The 26,516-nt window shown below is 36.7% G+C and overlaps 1 protein-coding gene across 6 annotated transcripts in view; it reads right to left on the bottom strand.

Moving 5' to 3' along the window:
* Positions 1 to 14,127: 14,127 nt before the first annotated feature.
* NETO1 (neuropilin and tolloid like 1) overlaps positions 14,128 to 26,516 on the bottom strand; it is a 70,369-nt gene continuing 57,980 nt past the window's right edge. The window contains exons 8-11 of one of the 6 annotated variants that reach the window (XR_011323934.1): positions 22,046 to 22,159; positions 19,192 to 19,750; positions 17,954 to 18,042; positions 14,128 to 16,693 (exon numbers count right to left, since the gene is read on the bottom strand). Coding sequence is in view for 5 of the 6 variants with exons in the window: in XM_069778866.1 (XP_069634967.1) it covers positions 17,968 to 18,028; positions 19,192 to 19,750; positions 22,046 to 22,159 (734 nt within the window). In the remaining variant the exon portion in view is untranslated. Of the gene's footprint in view, positions 18,043 to 19,191; positions 19,751 to 19,779; positions 20,293 to 22,045; positions 22,160 to 26,516 lie in introns of those variants that run through there. The other 5 variants (XM_069778866.1, XM_069778869.1, XM_069778867.1 and 2 more) reach the window with 5 other exon arrangements.

Raw genomic sequence — 26,516 nt, 5'->3', positions numbered from 1 at the left:
CATTGCTCAGTTTGTGCTCTCAGGCATTTAGGATTTCAGACATTTACATGACTTGAAACAGAACTTTTTCCTTGGAAAGTACATGGGTTCAAGAGGCAGGGGAGGATTTAAATTTTTTCTACTTGCTCTTCAATTTAGGAAGATTGTTTAAACTTATTCAGGAAAAACAACAACAAAACAGGAACTTTGTAATCGCCCACTATTTGTTCTTTGAAAGAAATACTTTAGTTTCCTTCAATTTTGTAGCATCTTTAGATCCCTTTTATAGAAATAGAAATTTTGAAAATGGTCACTTCTCATAGAAAAATCGATGATTTTGTGTTGGTACTATTAGTTTTCATTACAGTCATTGTGACAAAAAGTGAAGTCTCTAGTGATATTGTTGCTTTTTATTTCTGAATGTCAAGGACTCACATACTAGGGTTCTGGGAGTTTTAAACTTAAATTCTCCCCTTTCCCTTGGGAACTAAGAAATACTCAGAAATTTATCTGCATTGTTTCTCATAATTTACCAATTTATTATATGAACAGAAATCACTGCTTTCTAGATCAAGTATTCTGAATGTGACGAGCAACGCTTAGACTTTAAAGGTTTTTTTTTACTTTTAAGATACACTGGGTGCTTCCCATGAGCAGTGAGCCATACATATAGCTGTACTCATGAGTGAAGTATACTATTGTCTTCGGTATCTTCCAAGATCTCAGGAAAGGATGCCACTTGCTTATAGCAGACTTTCGCTGGGAGTCTATTCATTTTAGGAAGTAAAGGCCTGATCCAAACCCCGCTGAAGTCAATGGAAAAAGACTCCCATTGACTACAATGGGCTCTGGATCATGCCCTAAGTCCAATCTCTTCATTAATGCAGGCTTAATAATAAGATGTCTTTCCAGTAGCCTGGAGTACCTAAGGTCCCGGCAATTTCAGCTGAACAATTTCACTTTAGATTGCCATCCGCTGGAATTTGAAAGGTGAAGCCGAAGTCTTTTTCAGTGACAAAAAAATCATTAACTGGGGTCATTTTCAGTTCCTAGTTATATTCAATCCTACCAGTTCAGTCAAAATCCTTAGGCATCCTAATAAGAAAACAGCAAGAACAAGTGAAGCCAAAGAAATACATGTTGTTCAGTGCACGCTTCAGAAACACAGTGTAGACTCTGATTTGATCAACGAACAGATGCATGTTGATGCTTTTGGAGAGATCAGTGTAGAGCCTGACTACACAGGACAAATTAAAGATTATAGCACAGTTAACTGTATAAGGTTTTTGGTTGTATTTCTTTTTCAACTAACAGACAAGGCGAGATACAAGGTTTCTCAAAGTGTTCTTTCAGTTTGCAGAACAAAGCACAGACGGTTCATAAATAATGAAAAATGGCAGAAAGGTATTAACATTACAAATAGTAATAACACCCTTAAGTTCTCAGAACTTGCAGATGTGAATTGTGAATGTTTTATTAGTGCAAACTTTGACAGACAGACGGTAAATGGATAGAATTACTATAGTGTTATTAAATCAGATATAAAAATATATCTGTATTATGATCAGTTTTATATAAAATAAAAATCTGAAACAAACATAGTTTGTGCTTTTACTGTTTAAAATTTGTATTCCTGATAAACCGCTAGACAGATTAGCTCTTCCAAAAGATCTCTAGCATCACACATTGCTCACATTTCATTAAATTGCCATTAGCAGCACTTATTATTTTACCTTGGTTATTCGTACTGACAAGAGTGGCTCAAAAGTTGAAGCTTTTTCTTTTTGTAATCTATTACTGTTTGTTGCACTAAAAAATATCATCCAGGTGCCATGCACTTTTTATAATAAAGATCCTTCTAAAGTTATATTCTAGTGCTTAAAAAAAAATTATCAATGTAAGTTTACCAGAATTTCAGTAGGATTTACCATTAAGAGACCAGCACATTCACTGATCTATAAATGCTTGCAGACATGTCAAGATCCTCCAACTAAGCCAGTGAAATATATCAATTTAGGCTAAGTTTTGAGCTGAAGAACTGGTTTTGCCTTCACTTTTACTTCAGTTATTTTACCAGAGCCATTTCTGCAATACTGTTTGACCACTCAGATTTAGCTATAAGCAACTCAAAAACATGCTGATAACATTTATACTAATTAATTTTAGAGATAAAGGAAGCAGATCTTAAATGTCGACATCAAAATATGCCAGTTTTCCAGAGGAATAGATTTATTTTGCATATGTATAATTACAAACTTGCTTATCCAAGGACTCTCCCAAAATGTGGAAAAACCTCAGGTTTGGTTCCATGGTATGAATCACCTCAGACTCATGTATTTCTCTCCAAACCACCTGAATATTATCATAAAATGGTGTGGGTTTTTTTTCCTTGCTGAATTTAAAAAAAAAAGATCATGTGATTTTTTTTCTGTGAAATAAACTTAGGTCATTTTACAAATCTTGCCAGTTTCTGGCAAAGGAAAATTTGCCTTGCTCTACAACATAACTTCAATCACATCTAAAACTCACATAGTCATGAGTGACATCAAGGAACACCTGACTGGAGATAAATGTCTGTGACATTTATTTCTTTTTCTTCTTCATCTAACAAGTTCTGGCCAGATACACTACTTTAGCTTAGAATCTAGTATTTAGTAACACAAAAGCTAAACCAATTGCAAGCCTGTTGAACAAATGAAGTACAAAGCCTGTTTTCAGTTTGACTCAGTATCTTTTTCCATCCCTTCATTCTTGTTTAAATTGATATCTAGTCAGTACTGTTTCATTCAGACTGTAGTATCTTAAACTTGATGGAGAAAATGAAAGCCTCCCACTACCTGGATCAGGTGAAAAAAGAAAATTCATGTAGTTTATATGCTGTTGGCTGGAGCCAATATAGACAAAGTTTCATATCTCTTTGTTTGAATAAAAGGCATTAATTTGTTTTGATATGGTTTTCAATCTATCCAAGGATGTCCATTTATCACTTTTCAGACGAAAGGTATAGCTATGATCAGCAAGATCAATAGACATCAAAGCTCTTTAAGCAAGGTTTAGCAACTGCTTGCTTGAGACATATATAGCTTGGCTACTAAAATTAGCCTGGGTCATTGGATTATAAATAACATTTTGATCTATGGCTCCTATTTCATGCAACTAAACAAATGTTAAATTCCTGCCCCTAGAGTCTCATAGTGACACTGGCCAAATTTCAAACCCTGGAAGTTGTCCAGGGTGTACAGTGCATAGAAAACGTTCCCCACTGATTTTCAGACAGAAGGAAAAAGTGTTAGTCAAGATAAAATGCTTTGCTGGAGAGGATTCACAGCACAATGCTGTATTGAGAAAAATTCTTTCTTGCCCTTACTCCATCTACAGCAAGGAACTTAAAGCGTGCAGGAAAAAACTCAAACACCCTCATCAGAGGGAAAAGTTAATGCCATAATGAAATCCAGTACATTGTTTAAGCTAGTTTTAAAGTCAACAATTAGACAAAGGTATTTGTAAATTAAATAGATTGTTTTCAGCAGTTCTATGTCTTTCAATATATATCTGAGACAGAAATTTCAGATCAGTCTGTAATGTTCCCTAGAGACCTAGAGAAATCGATAAACAAGGCCATAATGAATTCACTTGTAAGCAGCCAACAGTTCAATTCTTGTAAGGAGTGTGAATCACTATCAGGCATCTAACACACTAGACTGTGTTATCTAGGTTTTTAGAATAAAAAAGTTAGTAGACTTAGTTACATTGCACATCCTTAGAAATAACTTCTTACTGACTTGGCAAGTCAGTAGATTGGGTGGGATTTTACTTTCTCCCCTTCTATCCCCCTACAGTTATTAAATCCAAGCAAAAATTTAATTTTTCATTTCAGACGCCCTACAAAGGTCTTAAATGATCATCTTGCATGTACCAATATGCTGTATGTAACTGTACAGAAGAGAGATAACTAGCATCTTTTTGGCTTTGCACATAAGGCCTAAGTGAGTAACTGTAGTGCAAAATCTTTGCTTAGAGCAAAGTTATGATTTTCAAATATATACCTGAAAGGAGGGTGATATACATTCATTCCAGTATTAGCCAGGCAGTACTACTGGTACATACACTGCAACCCAACAAGTACATGGTCACCAGAAAAAATCTGAATGAAAATCAAGACAAATCATTCCCTTTCTCTTTCCCTTCTTCTCTCCACCACTCAGGTAAATATTTTCCTTCTTTATAGAAGAACATACCAGCATTCAAGTATGTTTTTAGAGGTGTTGCTTTGGCCACATCTCTTCATGCTCTTATCTGAATCTGTAGTCCCTGGTATCACATTCTTTTCACCTGTATTGTCAGGCATAGCAACCAATGATACAAACTGGATCAAAAGGCATTACTTTTAGTTGTCACTGATGTAAAATAATAAGCACTGATCTGAGAGGTTTAAAAAGAAGAATGAATGGATATGAATGTTATGAGGCTTCAGAAATGAAACCACCTATCAGTAATATAAATCTTGTTTTTACAACGGACGTTCTATGAAATAGAAAGGAGGTTTATTTTCTCTGGAAAGCCTTGATGAGAACCAGGACTCTTATTAACGAAATGCATTATTTTTTTTAATTAAAAGAGGAGAGAGAATGCATGCTTGCTCTCATATCCCTTATTCGTCAGCTCATTTCACAATTCATCCTCAGGCAAGCATATTTGGTAGATTAGGCCTCCACTAGAAAAAAATCATGTTAATATTTTTTCTCTCTTTAGAAACCATCAAAACTGAAGCATATCCTGAAAAGTTTTAAAATAAACCAGCCCCCCTTTACCTAGGCACAAAGGAACTCTTAATTAAAACTTAATGAAGGACGAAAGAAAAAGCAATAATACAATATAAAGGGACAGGTAGATGAGAAGGAAGTACTCACCCTGAGATATTTAATATTTTAATTGGTTATCTGGAAGAAATAAGAAAGTGTGTGTTATGAGTCTGATTCTAACCTTATTAAAGTCAGTGGCAAAAAGCCCGGTGAGTTCAATGGGGCCAAGATGAAGCTCTAATTGAATTAGGAACTGACTTCAGATAAAATACGTTACTTTCTACCCTTCTTCTTCCCATTTTAGCAGAAAGAAATAAAGATTTATTGAAAACTGTCACAGAGGCAGATAATTGAGTTTGTTTTGACCCGGATCAAAAGAAATAAGTACTCATGAGGAAAGTATCTTTGACTATGTATTCATTGAAATAACAATGCTGGACACTGAGCTTTCCAATAGAAAGTGACTGCCCTATTGAAGTGTCTAAAATCTGTCCTGCACTAAAACCTCTGGTGTCTAAACACCTTGCTGATAAGGTAGCTCTATTTAAACACAATAAATATTGAACCTTTCTCTGAAAAAAAAAAAAAAGTAGAATTAACTGAGGGAAAAAGGCACACCCCTTGTGCTTATTATAGTCTCCTCTGCCACTCAGCACTTGCTGTAAGTTCACATAAAGTGTAAGATCGCATGAGGAAGAACTGCCCAAAGAAACCTTCACTCCCTTTTACTGGTTTCAAGATGACTTATCAGTTCTTACTGGTGAAAGAGCAGTAATAATAGACCAGAAAAAGACCTCCATTTCCCTTTGCCAACAACGCCATCTCAGAGCCTCATTCCTCCAGCTGCTACTGGTTCTTGCCACCTCTTTGACCTTGGTCACTGAGTTGAGATGAAGGGAGACTCTGCTATCTAAGGCATCTATTGGGGAGCAGCCCTTCTTCTGCAGGGATTCTCTTCCAGCCCTCAGAAGCACGAGCTTCCAAATTCTCCTGGAATAGCAGAACTGAAATATGGAAAGACAGATGCAATATCAGGGCCTCCCTTCAACTGGAAGGTTTCAGATAGTGTTACCTAAAGCTAAGAATTCAAGTAACTTAATGAAAATAATTCCAAAACTAACCACCTGCAAGTGCAACACTCTAGCTGTTCTTGCATAGTTCTCTGATAAATTACTCTTGTGAGAACTATTCCTTTTCTGTTTAAAGACCACCATTCATTAAAACAAGAGGGAAACTGAAAGGAGAGGAGTAAGGAAGAGTCCAAGTCCTTGGCCCAGTGGTTGGAGGCCATTTTCTTTCATGTGGGAGACTAAGCTTGAAACCTCCCAGATCAGTTTCAGAAGGAAACCAATTCTATTTCATGAAAACCGATGCAGATGAACAATCACCTAGTAATAAATTAGAAGAATTTCAGACAGCTTGAATCTGCCTCTCATATTCTTTTTGACGGCAGCAAAAGAAGTACTTCTTTTACAGAAGAGGGGCTTTATTTACAGTGCTTTGGTTTCTGATGTACAATAAGGTTAAGGAGTCCAACGAACCTTTAGACGTTTTTTAGAGAAGGCTGTTTCCTTCCCTACTCTCCCTGCAGTGGCACAGGCTTGTGGAAATGCCAAGTACCCATTGTTCCCTTTGGCTTCTGCTGTATTTATCCTAGTAAGGGTCCAACCCATCCAAGATCTTGAAGCAAGATTCAGCTTTGAGACATTATGTACCTTTGACTAAACAGCTTTTAACATTCATTAAGAGTGATTGAAAGACATAAACCCCAATAACAAAACACAAATAAAGTAAGCGTGGAGTTTCTTTAGTCATGATCTGGTAGAACAGATGTTTTCTAGGCATCATGACATTTTAGCTGCATCTTTTTTTCCCCCAGAATAAAATACTACCAGCATCTTCAGAAAGCAAACTGATAAATCTTTTTAATTTATGTTCATAATCATAGCAATTGAAATACATTTTGTAATGCCAAGCATGAATTATTCTGGAAATGGATGAAAGCCTTCCTCTGTATTTCTCTGTCCAACTTCTTTGTGCAATATCAGTCCAAATACTTGCAGCATTAGCTTGGGCACATTTGCAGTTTTCAGCAATCTAATGACTGCTTATTGCTATCTGGGGACATATAAGCTCTTGTGTCCATAATGGAGTATCCGCGTACCTGGGAGATATGCATACTAAGTGATGAAAAGCATGCCATATCAGAAAATTGATTGCATATGTCAGCATATGCACCACATTTTTACAAATTAGTCTGTGTTAAACTCTACTATATGCATGACTGGGAGGAAAGGAGAGATTCATGACTTTTGTTCAAACTTGAGCTTCCTGCAAAGTTTTAATCTAGAATATATTTCCTGTTGAAAACAGCAAAGGCAAAATGCTATAATATTCTCATATCATGTTTATTGGATTTATGAATTTTATAAAACTTCAATAACAAGCTAGGGGAAGGCTTGCATAAGCATCAGCGTTACATGTTATGATTGAAAGCCTGTATCAGCACAGAGTTCTCTCCAAACAATACATCGCCCAAGCAGTAGATGTAGAGATAAGCATTACTATTATCATGAAAGAAAAAAATCTGGATTGTGCTTTTGTTCTCCCTTTCTCCTTCACAATGCTTGTTATCATTTTAGACATCAGTGTACAAAAAAGGACAAATTCAAGCTCCTCAGAAGTAACTCTGCACTGCCTTTTTACTAAAAGGTCCTTTTCCATGGTTCTGTGGATTGGGTCTTTGAATGTGACCTTGTATTACATCATTGCATTTTTCCCCATTTTTCAAACAATGCACTATGATAACAGTACTGGTATCGTGGTTTAACCCCAGCCAGCAACTAAGCACCACGCAGCCACTCACTCACTCCCCCCCCATCCAGTGGGATGGGGGAGAAAATCAGGAAAAGAAATAAAACTCCTGGATTGAGATAAGAACGGTTTAATAGAACAGAAAAGAAGAAACTAAGAATGATAATGATAACACTAATAAAATGACAACAGTAGTAATAAAAGGATTGAAATGTACAAATGATGCGCAGGGCAGTTGCTCACCACCCGCCGACCGACACCCCGCCAGTCCCCGAGCGGCAAATCCCTGCCCCCCACTTCCCAGTTCCTAAACTAGATGGGACGTCCCATGGTATGGAATACACTGTTGGCCAGTTTGGGTCAGGTGCCCTGGCTGGGCATGAGAAGCTGAAAAATCCTTGACTATAGTCTAAACACTACTGAGCAACAACTGAAACCATCAGTGTTATCAACATTCTTCACATACTGAACTCAAAACACAGCACTGTACCAGCTACTAGGAAGACAGTTAACTCTATCCCAGCTGAAACCAGGACAACTGGCTAGATGGCATAGCTATGCAATGTTTTGCCACGCTCAACAGGAGTTCCATAGCATAGTACCTGTTTCTAAATGATCTGTAGAATACATAGAGCAGAGGAAGGTGTTTAAACTGTCTGGCTAACAGCTTTCAAAAGTGTTTCGGAATGTAGAGAGTTCGTAATTCTTAGAACTAGATGAAACAAACGTAACTAAAATGTTAGCAGACAATGCCTGATCCATGTCTAAAAACAAACCACATCAACTCATTAGAGGATTTTCAAATTGTCCAAAAGGAACAGAAATGGCTCCACTCCATGGTATGCTGTACATTAATTTTATGCACAAGTGTACGATGATTATTTACTTACCACTGTTGGGGTTTTGGATGTTTTTTTTCTTAGCAGCCTCCTTCACTTTCCACTTTCTCTTGTATGTACTTTGAAACTGAGGATAATAAGGACTGTTTTCACATGGCAAAAATACAGCTATGGCATAAATCTAGCTAGCTGGAACTTTAAGTTTTGTCTCTCCCCTAACAGTAGAAGGATCCATGTGGCTATAGTACTCAGGTTGTTCTTTACATTGAGAAAATATATTAGCAATCTTCAGATGCAAAGATCTTCTTTCTTTTGATCCGGCTGGTACTCATCACTGACAAAAGTCGGCTCCAAACTGGATAACAGTTCCTGAGAGGCTTGGAGAACTTTAAAATGTTAATAAATGTTGGGGAGGGAGGGGGAAGGGAGGATACAAAAATTTAGATCTTCAGACCTTCATGCTCAAGCTAAATGTTGTCTGAGCCATGGTGTTCAACAAAAAATTCTTCAGATAGGTGTTTATCAATGAACATGTCTCAAGAATGCTACAGAAAATCCAGAGTGATAGGATGTATTTTAAATTAAATTAGCTACCTCTTTATTTCTACTTTGACTGCTAAAATATGGAGACAGATACAGTCGGTATAGGTATATAGTTAAGGCTTAACTAGACCAAGTTCTCCATCACCCACTAACTTCTGTTATTACCATCATAGCTGAAGGTGGGATTTCAGTGCTAACAAGAATGACAACAGGTCTGTCACAAAGAGCATCACCTCTGAATAATCAGCCCATTTAGCATCATCAGCAACAGAGGGTGGTGAGCCTGTCCTTACAGACTGGATGACAAGATCCTGATTCAGGAACTAGATAAAAGCCTCGGTATGAAAAGAAGTTTCTTAGTGACTTCACTGGATATTATGCCCTTGGTATGTAGCAGCTTGAAACCATATGCCTTATAGTAAGGAAAACAAAGGATGTTAAGTTTTGCAGTATTTCAGGGTAGTATTTACTAGGTTCAGAATCGCACACCATACTTCTACATACTTTTGCTACCATGATCTACTTCTGTTGCTTCTTAAAGACTGCATTTTATACCTCCTATTTAAATGTTTTGTTCATCATGATGCACAGATTCTACAGAAAGGAGCCTGCGCAAAGTCTGTTTGGCTAATTCTGATATAGAAGAACCACTCATTTTCTCAAACCATTAAAAAGTTCCTAAATGTTCCCTTTCTTTTCTCTATATACTCCAAACAGATGTGTGTTTAAAACTTTATGCTATCTAAAGTTTATGTCCCTGTTGAGATTTCCATAAAAGTTTATGCCTGTTGAGATTTCTGTCTTTTGATCAAAGCCAGTTGAATAATAAAATCTTAGAGAACTAAAATCATGCAGAGCTTCCAGAGCACTTTCCTATTTTTATTTTTATGCATCTTGGATCTAATCATTTTCCAGCAGCATATTAAGTGATTCAGCTAAACTCTAATGACATCTGGTAGCCTTTTTTTAAAAAGCTGTATATTATATGTTATCATAGCAAATATTTTTTTCCTTTTGAGTCCCCACCAAGATAAGCTACTGAATTGCAAAAAAGATGTTCATCTGATAGACGTATACAGAGTACAAAGTTTGCATTACAAAAAGGGGAGGAGGAGTAAAACTAAGAATTCTAGCTGAATTTAAGGAGAATCATCACAGATCTGAAAACCCTAGCATATATAATAATAATGTCACATTATCTTTGCTCCCTTCTGCTATGAACTGAAGGTTTTCCATGTTAATATCACTCTCTTTTTCAATCACCAATGTGATGGCAATATTAACAAATGGAGATGCCGTATTCATATTATTTCTAATAATTTAAGTTATTACTAGCTAACTAATGCTCAATATTTGCCTAGAGTGGTGTAGACTTTCCACCAACACACCAGAAGTTAAAAAGATCCTTTATGTCACTAAAGTTACTCTCATATGACAGCAAAAGTCTCTGGGCCTGGATCTTTGCCATGCAACTTAGATAAGAGTTGAAGAAATTCCTCCTGCAGGCAAAGCTGTAATATACTGTTTCATTACTAAAGAGGTGCCAGATATGCTCAGAATATGAAACAAAACCACCTCATGGGTGTTTTCTACACCAAAACAGTCAGTAGAATGTGGGAGTGAAAAAGTTGGAAAGGCATTAAAAATTTTGTCCATTTGGCAAGGAAAAGTCAAAATGCAGACTTGGCTCTGAAAAAGAGGAGACAATAATTCTTTCTGGCCAGCAAAATCAGTTGTATTTAAAGTGTCTGTCCCAAAAATAAAGGATATCAGCTCCTTGTTACAGATTTTTAAATGTTAGATTTATAATTTTAAACTGGTATACAAATATAAAATTATTTGCATTCCTCAGCTGAGCTCCATTTTATGACAGTATGAAATTTGTTACAAAAATGGGGGTTAGGATTGGGTTTGTAGAGTAACCAAGTGTTCAGCTGTTAGTCTTGTAACACTTAAAAATATTATTGCTGCATTGATCATTTGGAAAATATGCTTACTTCAGATTTCTGGTGTTCTCTTTCATTGTTTTACTTCCTTTTCTAACTTACATGGGTCAGTTAAGTATAGAGCATTAAGTTTGCTTTGAATCACTGATTTGTCAAATGAAGGGAAAGAGCAGCTCACACATGTTTTCACTGATGTTGAAAACCCATCTAGCACTAAGCAAGAAATGAGAAATGCTCTCTTTCCCCAATGTAAACTGTAATCTGTGCTTCACTAAAGATGGTGAAAGCCATTCACTTTCAACAAACTGATTTTTCCTAATTAAAATTTTCCCTATACTCAAAAAAAACCAGGATCTAGAGGGATGATGTGAACAGAGCATGAATCAGGCCCTGCAGTTTTATTAGCAAAACCTCAGGTGGGAGGTGTCTTCATTTACTGATGCAGTTGATGCAGCTGAATGGTTCATTTAACCAGATATATGTATCTAGGGTCTGTGCAAAAAACCCCTTTTTTTTTTTTTTTTTTTTTTTACAATAACTGCAGCAAGTGCCATGGATGCTTTTCACATCTAATTCAATTAAATGTCAAGTAACGTCTTTCCAATGAAGCCACCATTTTAGAAGTAGTTGAGTGCGTTTACTATGTCTCTCAATGGAGCTGAGGAGGACAGACCGAAGAATGGCAAACTTAAAAGGTCTAAGTAACTAGATATTGCAGAGCTGTCCGCTGCATGTAGCAGCACAAGATTGCCCCTATAGGCCCAGTAAGTCCTTGTCTGCCCACATTCACACAAGCAGCTGCTAAATCCTTCCAGAGCCCTGAACAGAATCGGTACTCACAGTTGTGGTATCCTCCCTGGGAAAAAGAAGGTTTGCACTTCAGTCTTCCCTTATCTGAGAATGAAGAGGTGCAATGCTGCTGCACAGTGTTGGTCAGGCCTGTTACTTTGGTAATGAAATCTGAGCATCTCCTTCTTTCCATTTTTTATCATGGGCTGCTTAGATTGTCTCTCTACTCCTAGTTATGGTTTGTTGCTTGAAGGGGATGGCAGCTTCCCTTTTTTCCCCATAGTGACCTTGTTGGGAGATTGCGGATCAGCACGACTCCTTTTCCTGGGAAAGAAAACGGAAGGAAGCAGCAGCTCCTGCTTCTCCTGATGGTAGCTGATGTTCTTACCTTGCTGATGATAGCTCTGACACACCACTGGCACGTTTTTGCCAGGCTATGCAGCTCAAATGTGTTTTAATAGGCACGTGAAGGAGGCTAGGACAGGGATTTATGTTGTGTGGAGGGACATACTGATACAAATACAGCACAGGAGAAAACATAGAAGTGCTTGAAACAAAACTTGGTTTGACAGTGGTGCAGGTATCACTGGGAGAAGAAAAGGGGTGGAGACGAGTTTCTCTTTGTGCCACATTAAGGTATGAATATAGCAGGAGCAGGCATGCCAACCCAGAGGTAGATGGCCCAGACAACACTGATGCACAGTCATTACAATACAAATCCTGTATCCCTAATAAGCCCATACTGCAGTCCATTCCAATGCATCTTCATAGCTTTTCTTGTGCTGCATAAATTAAAGATAATTAACATATGCTGCAATCACATGTTTTCATTTTGCTGTTTATAGGCAAGGTAAGGTTAAGATGGCTCTGAAGTGATAGATGGGAAAGAGCCAGGTGGGTGCAAGGGTAACACAAGGTCAGTGAGCTGATAGATAGCATTTCAGCATTTTTGGTGATTTTGGAGGAGAGAAGGGAACAGAACTAAGCTCACTGTGGACAGAAATGAAAGGCAGCAGCGATGTAAAATGATCATCAAAGAGTAAAGAGAGGTGATGCTAAGGTGATGATGAGGAAAAGCAGTGGAGCCATGAGTCCACAACTTCACATCAAATGTTGAGTCAGGAGTGAGGAGATAAGAGACTTCCAGATCAGATACGGACTTGTGTGTTAAAAAGTGTTTTGAATGCTGTGGTTTTCATCCTTTGTATCATTTAGCTCTTCAGCTGTGCTCCCTCAGCTGGAATATCTTTGTGGTAGCAGGGAGATTGCACATAAAGTGGAAGACAAGAAAACTCAAAAGGCCAACTTCTTTGCAGGACAGTGTTCTCTAAAGCATAGTTATTACAGCTGTGTTTTGGAGTTTGACATGGACAGTACCTTTTTATTTGCTGCCTAAGGAATTTATCTGTCCTAAACGTGTCTGTAAATTTGTGAATGGGTATGAGCAACAGTCCTTCATACTCTTCTCTTAATTAGCATAACTTTCTCTGTTTCTTTTCTTTGTCTGCTTTTTTTTTTTTTTTTTTGGTGCTAGCTATTTCTTTTGAGCAGGAAACCTTTCTACTTTATCTTATTCCCTCCCATTGGCTACATCACTGCTAGGTTCAAGAGAGTATCCCCAGCATAAAAATAGAGAAAAATATAAGGATAAGGTACTAACATTTCTCAGAGCCTTTTTTTTTTCCCCTTTTGAGCTGTTCTTAGAATTGGGAAGATATAAGAGGTTTACACTGGGATGGTTTACGAAATGGACTTCCTGAGATTTTTAAATGATGTTGCAGAGAAGACTTCACAAACAAAAGGCTGTATTTCCTGGAGCAGAGAAAAATTATTGGGAGTGGTTGTTCACACTATCATCTAAAAAGAAAAGTATATACATAACACTACAGCAATGGGAAAAAGGAAAAAAAAAAGCAAAACTATGAACAATATGGCAATGCACTGTGATAACAAAAACTCATCTTTAAAAAACATGTAAGAAATAAGCATACTGCCAACATGGCTATACATCACACACATTGCAACAGTCAAACCAAAAAATGGTCTAATAACTACCATTCGTAGTTTTAGCTTAAGGCAAACATGAGGTAAAATGCATGAAGGTAACACTACCAGCTGAGCTAATCCGTGGTAATTTACTAAGTTGTTACACAGAATACATGTAGCTGTGTTAATTTAACAAGCCAAACCTTTTTTCCATAAAATGGAAAAAGTGTAATAGAATAGGTTAAATTTCACTTATAATATGTGGTCAAATACCAGTTTTGAGTATTCTCTTTATAGCTAATTAAACTTGTGTGAACTTGAAGTTGCTTAAACTAGACTGTCTGTTTGAACTAGCTTGCTTGAATTGCTTTCTGTTTCTAAAAAAGTGGCTTCATAATAATAAAAAATACTCATAGGAAAGGCAAACTGTTTATTTTCAGCAACAACCCCTTTTATTTTAATATTTTGAGTTTTATAGATCACATTATGATATCCTACTATTTTGTGATACCAAACAAAAGTTAATCTTTACTGTTTGCAGTATAGTGGACTAGGCTATTATTTACATTGACTATATACAGAATATAATTACTTAAATATTTCAATTATAATATTTTAATTGGGTTTGAATTTATTGTTGTTTATTTTTTAATTTTATAATTCGACCCTGTTCCCCCAGTATACACATATTTTGTCACTTACAATGGTGTTTTTGTTTAAGGGTATACCTAGCTGTTAGACAACATGTTTCTAAAGGAGTTTCCAAGACCAAGTAAGCATTACCATTTTCACTTTGTTTGACCTGCTTTATTTACACAGGTTTTCATGTTTCTCACTTATGTTACCTGATGCAGTTAGGGTATTTTTAAGAAAGCAAGGATGTGCATGCAACATAATTACTAATACCCATGTCTTCTCCAGTTAAGTTCTCTCAGTCAACGCTTCACTGGAAAAAACATAAAATAGATTTCATTGTGTCCTTGTCTAGGAGGGACTAGACCAACTCTACGTTTCAGTGGGATTTAGGCACTTACATAGCAACTTTAAAATCCAAGGCTTCAGCATTTTTCTAGGTGACCAATATAATTAATTCAAAGCTAAATTCACATATTCAGATTTCTCCTTATATATTTATTAATATACTACCTCCATTAGTAAATGTTTATAAATATACATAAATGTGTGTGCATGTATATGCATTTCTTTTAGCAAGTCTTTCATTCTTCCTTGATTTTATAATGGATGCATGGATGCATCCATTTTAAGCATGGATGTGGTAAATAACATAATATACTTAAGGAAGGATCACAAGATAGGACCTGGAAAGATTAAGGAAGAAAAACAGTGATAAAGTATATGAACTTAGGAAGGAGATACTGATCTGGAAATGAACTATTAGTGCATGCTAAAAATCCATGTAACTGAAAGACAACTCAATGACGCTCAATGACTGCAGAGGATGGAGGACTGGTTCTTGCAGCTAGTATGTGATAACAAACAAATTAATCAAGCTAAAATCAAATTATGTAAAATACATTGCAAATACAGTGTACAAAAAAGGAGGCAAATACCTGAAACCCTTCTTCTCCTCATGTCATTCCTAAATCACATTTGTAGAAATTGTTTTGTAGAAACCAGATTTCCTGTATTTTTAATTATGTAAATTATGTACTATATATTTAAATAGCTGATATAGATCACCTTATTTTTTATGTCTGTCTTTCAGGTTTTCTCTTTTCCCATTTATTTATACTTTGGGAAGATCCATGGAATTCTTCCCACTTTTTCAGCAGAATTTTTATACAGAAAAACCTAACAATCATGAATGACACTATGTTTAAGAAGGAACTGGGATTTGTTTTGAAACAGAATTTGGAAGATAAGACTTTAAATAGGTAATGAAACTGTGATTTTCTGCATGATTATTGAGTTCTTAAATGAGGGAGGTTTGAACTTTACATAATTGTGGCTTTTCAACCTACAATAATTCCTTAATAACTTACCCTCTCAAGTTTGACCTAGGTGTTGGTTACTAGTGTTTATAACTTGCATTATCAATATCGTTTTATCTTGCATAAGGAAGCGGTTTATATCTGTATCTCTAAAATTGGAGCCCAGCCATAACATTTGTATAACTGATAAAAATCTGCTACTCTGCTACACTGAAGCAAACTTCCTAATAATTGCCATGGAAATAAATTAGTTAAAAGTAGAGAATTGAACACAAAGGTTATCATAAACCTTTTAAACTGAAATTACGTGATCAACTTTTTATGTATTACAAATTCATTTACTTTTTTAAAAAATAATGTATTTTGCTTTTCAGTAAGTGAGGGATGAGAGAGAGCTGATTCTCTGATGTATCTGGGTTTCAAGTTCCTAGAAGCTACATTTTGAGCTTGATCTTCCGAATTACACAAGATTTATAAATTTAGTAAAAGAAAACATTGCCATTAAACTCAAGGTAAGAAATTATTATACATTGTTTTATGTATCTTTATATAAAAAGTTACAAGTAGCAAGCATATGACACAGAAATGGAACAGTAACAGCAATAATTGTGAAAGCATGCTTTTTACAATGTATCTAAGAAAGGGATTTTTGCCAACTCAAATATTCAGTAACATACATGCAGATTATTTTCTTAATGTCAAATTCAGTCATATTGCTAGATGCTTATCCAACAAACATTTCTATTGAAGTGATTATGAATGGCTAAATACCTGATTTCAATAAATTGTTCCTGAAATTGGGAATTTAACTTGCAACAAAAGAAGAGAGAAAAAGAAAAAGAGAAATGACCGATAAGCATAATAACCAAAGTCTTATTGCCTTCTAGTAATTTTACTCAACACTGTTTGCTGAATTTTGTCATGATATGAGAATAGCTGGTCAGAGTCCATAAAACCTCTAGCTGGTGTTTCCAAGGACGATAGTTTCACATTTCATTGTAGCATGTTCAAAATCACCCAGGAGCGCACTATTCTCAAGCAGTCTATATAATGAAAACAACGTACATATAACAAAAGTTCAATGTAAATCTTCTTCCACATATCACACAACATACAAGTAAATAACAGACATAAAACATATCAACTGAAATAAAACTAAGATTAAAAAAAAAAAAAAAACAAAAACAAAAAAAGGACGATCTCAGTTAGGAACTAATTTCTTCTTCAAGTTTGCAGCAAATCTCCAAATGTATTTAAAAACTAAGGAGCACTTGGTGGCCGGCAACCAAATTACAAAAGAAACATTATTGTGCAATGGGAATGTCTTGCTAAGGAAGTAAGATATGTCTGTACTTCTTAGGTTTGGATAAAGGCAATGAAATGAAATTGGAAACATGTCCACTCTCTCTTTCAGACAGCTGAAATAATTCACTATAGATTTTTCCATTCAGAGTTTGCATGATTGCATGAATAGTTGTCTGAAAGTAAACCAAAGTTAAAATATGCTCTTTCTATGAGGAAAAATACAGAAAAATATTGACCTAAACTATCTAGGAGCAATAAAAGCATTGATGGATTCTTTCCCAGTAAAATTGCTGTATACATATATACACATATAAACATGTATATACACATCTATGTTTATATATATATATACACACACATATACATATATAAATTGACAGACTAGCAACTATCTATAACTACATTATAAACATCTGAGATTATGTTTATTGAGATTAAGTGTTGATAACAAATTATACAAAATGAAAAGCCTAGGAAAAGACTCAAAAAAGGAAGTTTAATTTGCAAACATTAACATTAGTACTACAGAATCTCTAAATTTATCAGTACTACCACATACCCTTCCCCCGACACTTCACAAAGTTGAATGAATAAAATGAACTGAAAACAGATAGTTCCACATTTTCCTGGCTTCGGTTAGATCGCCAAGTTTTACATACTATTTCACATGCTGGGACTCTAAATTTTATTTTCGTAAATAAAAAAATAAATGAAACACCAGAGCCATGCAAAGCATCTGTCTTTATAATGTGTTTGGAATGAAGATTATATTTAGCTAGGGAATGATTATAGTGCTGTTGAGAATAAGGAATTAATAGCTTTTGCTTAGTTTACAATACTAACGTGGTCATCTGTCTTTCAGTTTTCTCAGTATTCATACCTGGCTCTCTCCATACAAGGTGACATACAACTTGAGAACTAACATGCATTTTAGCAGTATAACAAATAAAATGGAAAGCAACAGATGGTTCAATTGTCGTATAGATATGTTTACTTACCTCAAGTTTGTCCCTTAGACCCTAGTTGTGTTGTACTCAGACTCATGTTTGCTTAGAGACCCAATGAGGCAGAACCTGGAATGTTATGGCTATTTCATTCAAAATAATAATGTTTGCATAGAAAAAAAGAAATATATGCATATAGATACTTAATAAACAGTACATCTTGAATATATGATCAATATTCATGAAGTAATTTACATTGGCATGCAATTAGATTAAAATAATCAAATAACTTATTCTTTTTAAGAGACAGAAATGCCTTAATGTGCAAAGAAAATATGGAGGGCATGTAAACAGTCACAAGAGTGCATAAATAATGCATGCAAGAGAAAACACAAATATATATTAAAAGTTTCTGTGTTCTTTTTCAAATAAATTGGTCATAAATGTTTCTGCTTTTCTTTTTCTTTTACTTGTAAACTTTTAATCATTCCTATTTACAGTCATTCAAAGTGCAATATACAATAGAAATAGCTCTTTTATTAAAAATATCATGCTTGACTTTTTTATTGATTAGAAAGATTCCTTTTAACTACATTCTTATATGTAAATATATGAGTATTCTCTATCCACTATGCTGTCTCATGTTCTAATCAATATATATATATATATGTTAATATGACAAGCCAAGATACTGTGATTAATAATGGAACAGATACAGTAAAGTTTTGCAAATATTGTCATTCATTATATAAAAGATAATGTTTCATGAGAAAAGGGGTTTCCTTACCCCAGGATTGTCTTTCTCATTATTATGCCATGCATCAAAATGGATACATGTACTTTTTATTTATTGATGTGTTGATTTAGAGATGTTAGACCAACAGTGGATGATACTCAAGGCCACCTCAGTTACATGGAAACCACATGTATGTGGCTCTTTCAAAAACTAGAGTCACACAAAATCTTCTTTGGTTTTTAAAAATTGTACCTGTTCTCTGTTGACTTGTGTGTGTATGCATGTTGCTATGTGTAAAACAGTAAAAGAAAAAGAAAGATATAAAGTAGAAAAGTAAAACGGAGATACAGGATCCTTCAGGAAACAGGAGCAGAGATGAGAGAAAGGGAAACAGGAAGAGAGAGAGAGAATATAATGGTATGTGCTATCAGGAAACAGAAATCTAAGCAATAAATAAAGAAGAAAGAAAATATGTCTTTACTGAATAAAGAGTGAATATGTTTGGGCAATCAAGTCCTTACACAATAGTCTTCATCAAAAATCTATTGATACTGACCGCTGAACAGCTTTATCATGTCTGGACAGCCTGTGACTTGTGGTTGGTACCTCTTCAATTTCGTCTATCTCGCACGCATCTGCAGCATCTTGTGAGTAGCTATGCTTCATGACAAGGATATTTCTCCTGTTCATGGGCTGAATGAGTGGTTTTACAGGCTGGGGTTGTATTTCTGTCAAGACAGAAGCATCTCTTGTGCTGAGGTTACTACGGCTGCCCTTAATGCTAGACACTTGTGATCCACAGTGATGGTCATGAATGCATTTTGAAGATGATCTCCGCAGTTTATGATAATTTTCAAAGTCATCTGCAACATCAGCAAGGTCAGCTGTAGGCCCTGTCCCTCTGAGGGTGCATAACTCATAATGAGGAGGCTCAAACACCTCCTGGAACACTGTTTGATCAAAGTCTGTTTTCCTTTGGACAAATTTTTTACGAGGCTGCTTGATCTGTACTATAACAGAGATAACAATGAGGATGATCACAATGCAAGAAGTCACCCCAATTATAGTCCCACTGGTATTGGTAAGTTGGTCCAATAGGTTAGCTTTTCTTTTTTCTGTGTGACAGGAGAAAAAAAAAAGCACAACATTAATTGCAGTTCAAGAATAAAACCAACCATGATGGGTTCACAGATTACTGCAAAGCTGAGCCTAGTCTGTGTCTGAGTTCACTTAATCAATCTCACTGACAAAAAGAGAAAAGGAAGAAAACAGGTATTTGTGAAAGCCAAATAAACACCACACAAGTCCTCTGTGTGCCTATTCACTTGGAAAGTGATTTATTCAGGGTATATTACAAGCTTAATGAAATGAGAGAATTATTTACATTTTTTATAAAAAGCAACCACTATAACAAGCAGATGGCTTTAGTGTCACCTCTGAACTCCATTTGCCTGCTAAAGCCCCCAAGACTGTTACAGATGTTCTCTTCATTATTTTCTGTCTCTTCCAGTAAATATATGCAACTAGGACATTAGGACCAATGAAAGAGCAAGACTTCACAGGATTTTAAAATAAATTCTTCTTTGCGTTGGGAACTTTGATGAAGTCCTAATATTTGTGAGCTGACAGGGACTGTTGACAATATTCAATGAAAAAGCTAAATCGGGAGAAAATAGAAAAGTTATTCAAACTGAGGTTTCCGAAAGGAAAAAAAATATCTGTGCTAGTTATTTCTTTTGTTCCTGACCTATTAATTACCACAACCTTTCTAAACACCCATAAAAATCCAAAAGCTGATCCTACCTACTATCCTTTACTCAGGGGCTTCTAGGAAGTTAGCCAGCAAATTCAGCATTGTGAATGAAGAAAAACAGAAAACATGCAATAAAATAACGAAAAGAAAAGCAGTTTCACCCTACTGTTGTGTATATTTCTCTGTGATTTGCTTTGAAATGGCTGCAGACACATGAGACGGTGACTGAGCCTTGTAGAAATCCAAGCTGAAAGCATTCGCATCAGTCTCTCAGAGGCATGGCAAGACTTGACAACTGTGATTAAGTTTCAACACCCAGTTTAGTGTAATTTTTCCTGGCAATGTAAAACATATCAAAAGACTTAATGAAAAGCCTTTGAAATGAAAGTTATTGGCACCAAGACAATAACATCCATCTCTTCATAATCTCCTAGATACCAAAAATGAACTTTTCAGTACTCCCAATTGCCTACTCTTGTAGATTCACCTGGGGTTTCTCTAACTGACTGACACAGACTCTGGGGAAGCAGCAGAGTTAGAAAAAGCAACACAGCAGCAAGCAACCTTTTTGCTGGAATCAGCAAACTTCCTATTACTAGTCAGAAAAACAAGAGAGGATAAATGCACAAGACCCAATAAAAAGATACTTGGCAAATGAAAGATGAAAATCATTCTGGAAATTAAAGACTGGGGAAGGTTTTCACTTCTCCTCTGTGCTGAAGAAGTAGAGAACAGATAATTATTTCCCAATTGTATGTTTAGTTTCTTTGAAGAATGTTATGCCATGCCACAGTTTTTCTGTGTTCTTTTGAAGTATGTTTTCATTTGTGTTTTACCCTATTGCACTGCTTGTCAGGATTTTACAGGCTTCAGCAGATTTATGAACTGACTGCTAATCCACCTCGTTCTGAATTTTTTCTTGATTGGTTCCTAAATTTGGCACATCCCATGTTTCCAGGAACAAATCTCTGGTAGTGAGGGGGGGAGGGAGGGAACTGAACTGTCTCCCTAGCCGGCAATGTAAGTTAGTTACACTCTTTTCCCTGAAGACAACGCAGATGCTGATTATTTTTTTTTTTTCCAGAAACACAGAGCAGTATTTAGAAACCATTGTCAGCACCTGGTTAGGAACATCAGTCCCTACCTATGAAATAGACATTATGCCTTATTTCCTGTGCTTGTTTCTCGCTCTTCTATTTCACTTGATTATAGGTATATTTGGTTGCTTTCTTACAGTGTTACTTCCATCTCACCTTGGCTTTCTAGCCCATCTGGGCCATTATGGGCATGGCATGCAGCTAAAAGACACCTGCTACCCATATGTTACTCCACTACAAAGGTAACTATGGCAAAGGAACCAAAATATGACTTTTAATTACATTTTAGATTGTACGGGAAACAGAAACTAAGTGATCAGAAAGCCTGCCAGAAAGACATAACCAACACAAATCAACACCAAGCAAAACAAATGCAAACACGGAAAGTATCCATTGGTATTTCACCTCTCTTCATTTTCTCTATTGCTTGATGTATGTTCTCCCCGTATTACTCTTTCTGAGCTTTGACTCATATGGCACATTCTTAAAAAGAAACTAAGGATAATATGCTGTATCCAATGCAGTCTAAATAAATTGACATTTCCAATTCTACACATTACCTTTGCAGTGGTTTTCATCCCAAGGATACACACAATTCTGGAGTCCATTGCAGACCAATGTATTATTAATACACATATTACTGTGGCAAAAGAATGTGTTGGCTTCACAAGGGGCTAAAAACAAGAGAGAAAAAGCTGATATTAAGTAGTAAATCATTCAGCTCTCCACAGCAAACACATCTAGGAGTGATCATGTAATCTGTAATAGGAAAAAGCTATACAACACATGTTCCTGATATATAATATTCGACATGCAGCATTGAGAGCACTCAAGTCACACACTGTTTATTATGCTGTGGCAAGAGATTTTCAGTTCTGTCTAAGATGGATGGACTTTCCCATAGTCTGAGTCTCATGACTGTACTGGGTTGGCCCCCCATACATTGGTGGGGGGGTCACTGATGTGTTATCAACAGTTTTAGCCACAGATCCAAAACACAGCACCTATGGGCTGCTATGAAAAAAAGTTAACTGTATCCCAGACAGATCTGGTGTATAGGAAATAATTTGGTTTTAAGTTTGTTCCTGAAACTCCAGTTTTATGAGAAAACTTGTGTAACTTAAAGAAGATATGTACTTTAGTGCCCATATCAATGGCCCCTGAACATTTATACACGGAGAAAAGAAAATTATTTAAAAATCCTTTTGGTCATAAGAAAGGCTACAGTAAAAAGTACCCCTTTGATCGAAAGTGTGAAGATCAAAAAAAGCAACAGTCTTCAGTGTCCCTGAAGCCCATGGTCTAGGAGAATCATGCAGATTAAAGCTGCAGGATGAAGGCTTTACTGAAGGCTATGTACTATTACTGTGAAGAAGCAGCTTGGAAGCCATCAGAAGGAATTTTACACGCTGCTAAACTGTGCTACTTACTGAAGTGTTGGGAGATCCTTAGGTGTTGGGGTTGTACAGATACTACTTCAAAATCATATAACATAGTCAAGATAAACCAGAAATAAAAAAACAAACCAGAAGATCTCCCTCCATTTAGAAAAAGAGCTACAAACTTTATCAGTGCTAAATCAGTAAAAATTAACTGTTCATGTATTTTATTAGCTCAAACAACTCAAAAGCTTTATTATAATTATTTTTAAGGGAAAGTTAAAAAATAACCTAAGACCCTTAACTAACTGGAAAGGAGTTATGATGCTCATATTATTGATAGTTAGAATTTGATGCTTCATGGCAGTTTTTCTCCTCTGCAACTTTAAAAGCAGTTCCTATGACAACATATATCCATAGCCCAGAGACTGGCTCAGAGCAGATGACTGATTCAGTGGTTTGCTAAGGACAGTACAAAGGATTTATATTGTAGAAGTTAATGATTCTATACATCATGTCAAGAAATCCACTTTTCAATAAGTGCTTAAGTTCAGATATCCATAACTGACTATAATGGCTTCTTCAGAGCGGTTATGGTCCATTAAACAAACAGTAAATGCCATCAAAACTTGTACACACCCCCGAATATGCAACCATACACTCAGATATAACAGTATATGTATACTGTATCTCTTAGCCAAAGCAGAAGACTGATCAGCCAGACTGGTTCTGCCCACTGTTCAATTTTTGGAAAAATATGGTATACCATCTCCTAAGCTGCAGTGACCCTGATCAGGTGTTAAGTTTGTTACAGGAAGGATTTCACTTTAAACTAGACAGAATGAGCAGAGCAACACACATGCATATTAGCAAGAGAGGGTGCTTTGGGACCATCCTTATCTATCTGTTGCTGTCATTTGGGGACAGTGAGGACTGAGCCTGGAGGATACGGTGTCACATCATGATGTGACACATCATATAGGGAACCCACCAGAGACACTGTCATCCTTTCAGAGTCTAGCTGCAAGCCCTGTTTCTGGGCAAGGCAAGGATCTTTTGGGACTGGTTCTTTCCAATACACAGGAAGAGTCTCATTGCCTGCTCTAAGCAAAAAAGTGAAACAGAAAGGGAGAGAATTTATGAAAGGGAAACCTAAGAAGACCTAAGTAGCCATCCATTCAAAATACATGGTAGCAAGTAGGAAGTGCACAAGAAAAGAAGACCCAAATGACAAATGGAGAAAACACAAGGAGTGACAGGGGAACAAGTAAAAAAAAAAGGAAGTGCAGGATTAGGAACGTTATGCTAATAAAGCCATAAAGAAGAAGAAAAAAAGACCCACCAAAACACCAAAAAACATGCAGAGTGGCATGAAAGGCCTTAGAAGTGAAGTGGTGAGGACAAGAGTGCTGTGTTTGAGCAGGCAGAACCTCCTAGATGTCTATGGCTTGCTCTTGCCACTTTAAAATCAGTGTGAATGCAATAGCAAAGAAAGGATTAATAGTAGGAAAACAATCTCTAAAAGAATAGAGAACAATTTAAAGGAAGGAAGGACAGTTGTGCAAGGCAGAAATAAAGGAATTTAGAAGTATAGTGGTGGTAAGTAGAAAAACAGAACTAGAGGAAAGTAGTAAAGGAAATGAAAGGAAGAGGAAGAAAGAAAGAACTGCACAGCAGAAATAGATGACACTTAAGGCATTCTGCACTGAAAGGAATGACAAGACATTTTACATCAAATTAAAAACATTAGGAAATGTTTCAGGAATAAGAGAAAAAATAAGAGCAGTACAAAAGATATTTTTTGCAGATTTAAGAGCAAGGGATAATTAAGCAAAGTGATGGCGAGGAGATCTGGAAATGAAAGGCAAGAGAAAGGAAGAAAAAAGAAAGAATATTTCAGTTTCTCTACATTGTGCTGTTGAACTATGGAGGAAAGAGATGTTATGTGACTAAATGTCAAAACTAGATGAACAGAGAGGCAGAGCAATTTCAAGGTACAGCAAACTTAGCATGAGAGAAACCCAAATGTAAGATACCTAAACCTACTGACAAACAGCCCCCTCTTGTTCATGTTTATAAAATTAGTATAGTCAAGTCTTCTCTGTGGTTTCTTGAACCTGGAGTGTATCAAGCTGGACAAGAAATCAATATATTTTCCCCACTCTAATGAAGGCTTTTTGTTGGAATGAATGAAAGCATCAAGGGAAGCTGAAAACTTGTCAGTCCCATTGTACATTGGAGGAATTAAAGTTTTTGCCCTTGAAGAGGCACAGCAAAGGGGTCTTGGGATGGCACATCAAGAACATTCTAGTAATAGCAAAAAGATAAATGAACTGGTAGTAAACAGGATTCTTTTACAGCAAGATGGATCTGGACCTGATGCTTTCCTGAAGCTGTTACAGAACCCAGGATGGGAGTGGAATCAAGCAGGCAAGGTATGTGGAAGCAACACTTGATAGCTTAACCTAAGTCTTGAACATCATCTCTGGCAATGCCGCGATATGTAAATGTTTAAACCTGCGGAAAGGTTGTGGATGTTTTCACAAAAGGAAGCATATGCCATCATTAGCTTCAACTAGATAAAGCACCACAAACCTCTCCACCCAGCAGAAGCTCTACTCTACCAGTGTATGATCTTCCTCATGACTATATAAATGCCCTTTATATGAGAGAGCAGTGAAAATGCACAGAGCTCTGCCTTGGGTTGGGAGAGGAGCCAAGTGAGAGTTTTTGGGTCAGGATTAGTGGGAAGTCCAGTGTCAGCCCACAGCTACCAATATTGTAGTTGGTGTCTGTCTGCTATAAGCTACCTGATCAGGGACAAGAAGTAGATGAAACCTTCTTCAGACAGCTGGAAGAAGTCTCATGTTCTCAGGCCCTGGTCCTTATGAGGGATCTTAACCACCTGCTATCTGTGGAGGGCAACACAGGAGGGCACGAGCAATACAGGAGGTTTCCAGAGTGCATTGATGATAACTTCGTGATACAGGTAATCAAGGAGCTGATAAGGGGAGTTCTGCTGGGCCTCGTACTGATATAAACAAGGAAGAACCAGTCGGGGATGTGAATGTTGGGTGCAGCCCTGGCTACAGTGATCATGAGATGGTGGAGTTCAGGATGCTGCAAAAAGGGAATAAGGCAAAAAGCAGGATCACAGCTCTGGGCCTCAGGAGAGCAAAATTTCACTATTGAGGGGTCTGAGGGGTCTGCTTGGAAGAATGCCATGGGAGGTCTCCAGGGTTCCAGGAAAGCTGGTTGATTCTGTAAGACCATCTCCTCCACCCTCAATAGTTGTCTATCCAGACAAGCAGAAAATCAAGTGAAGGTGGCAGTTAGCTTGCATAGATGAACAATGAGCTCCTGACTAAACTCAAACATAAAAAAGGACACATGCAACAGCTGGCAGCAGGGTCCGATGACCCCAGCAGAAATATAGGGGCACTGACCAAACATGCAGTGACACAGTTAGGAAAGCTGAAGCCCACCTGGGGTTGAATCTGGTGAGGGCTGTAAAGGGCAACAAGAAGGACTTCTACAGGTATGTCAGCTGCCAAGGCAAGATGGGGGAAAATGTGAGTGTGATGCTGAATGGGGCAGGGGACTTGGTGACAAGGGACATGGAAAAGGCTGAGGTACCGAATGCTGCCTTCTC

Source organism: Haliaeetus albicilla, chromosome 3 (genome assembly GCF_947461875.1).
Source record: "Haliaeetus albicilla chromosome 3, bHalAlb1.1, whole genome shotgun sequence".
NCBI lineage: Eukaryota > Metazoa > Chordata > Aves > Accipitriformes > Accipitridae > Haliaeetus > Haliaeetus albicilla.
This window is presented reverse-complemented; position numbering and strand designations above follow the sequence as displayed.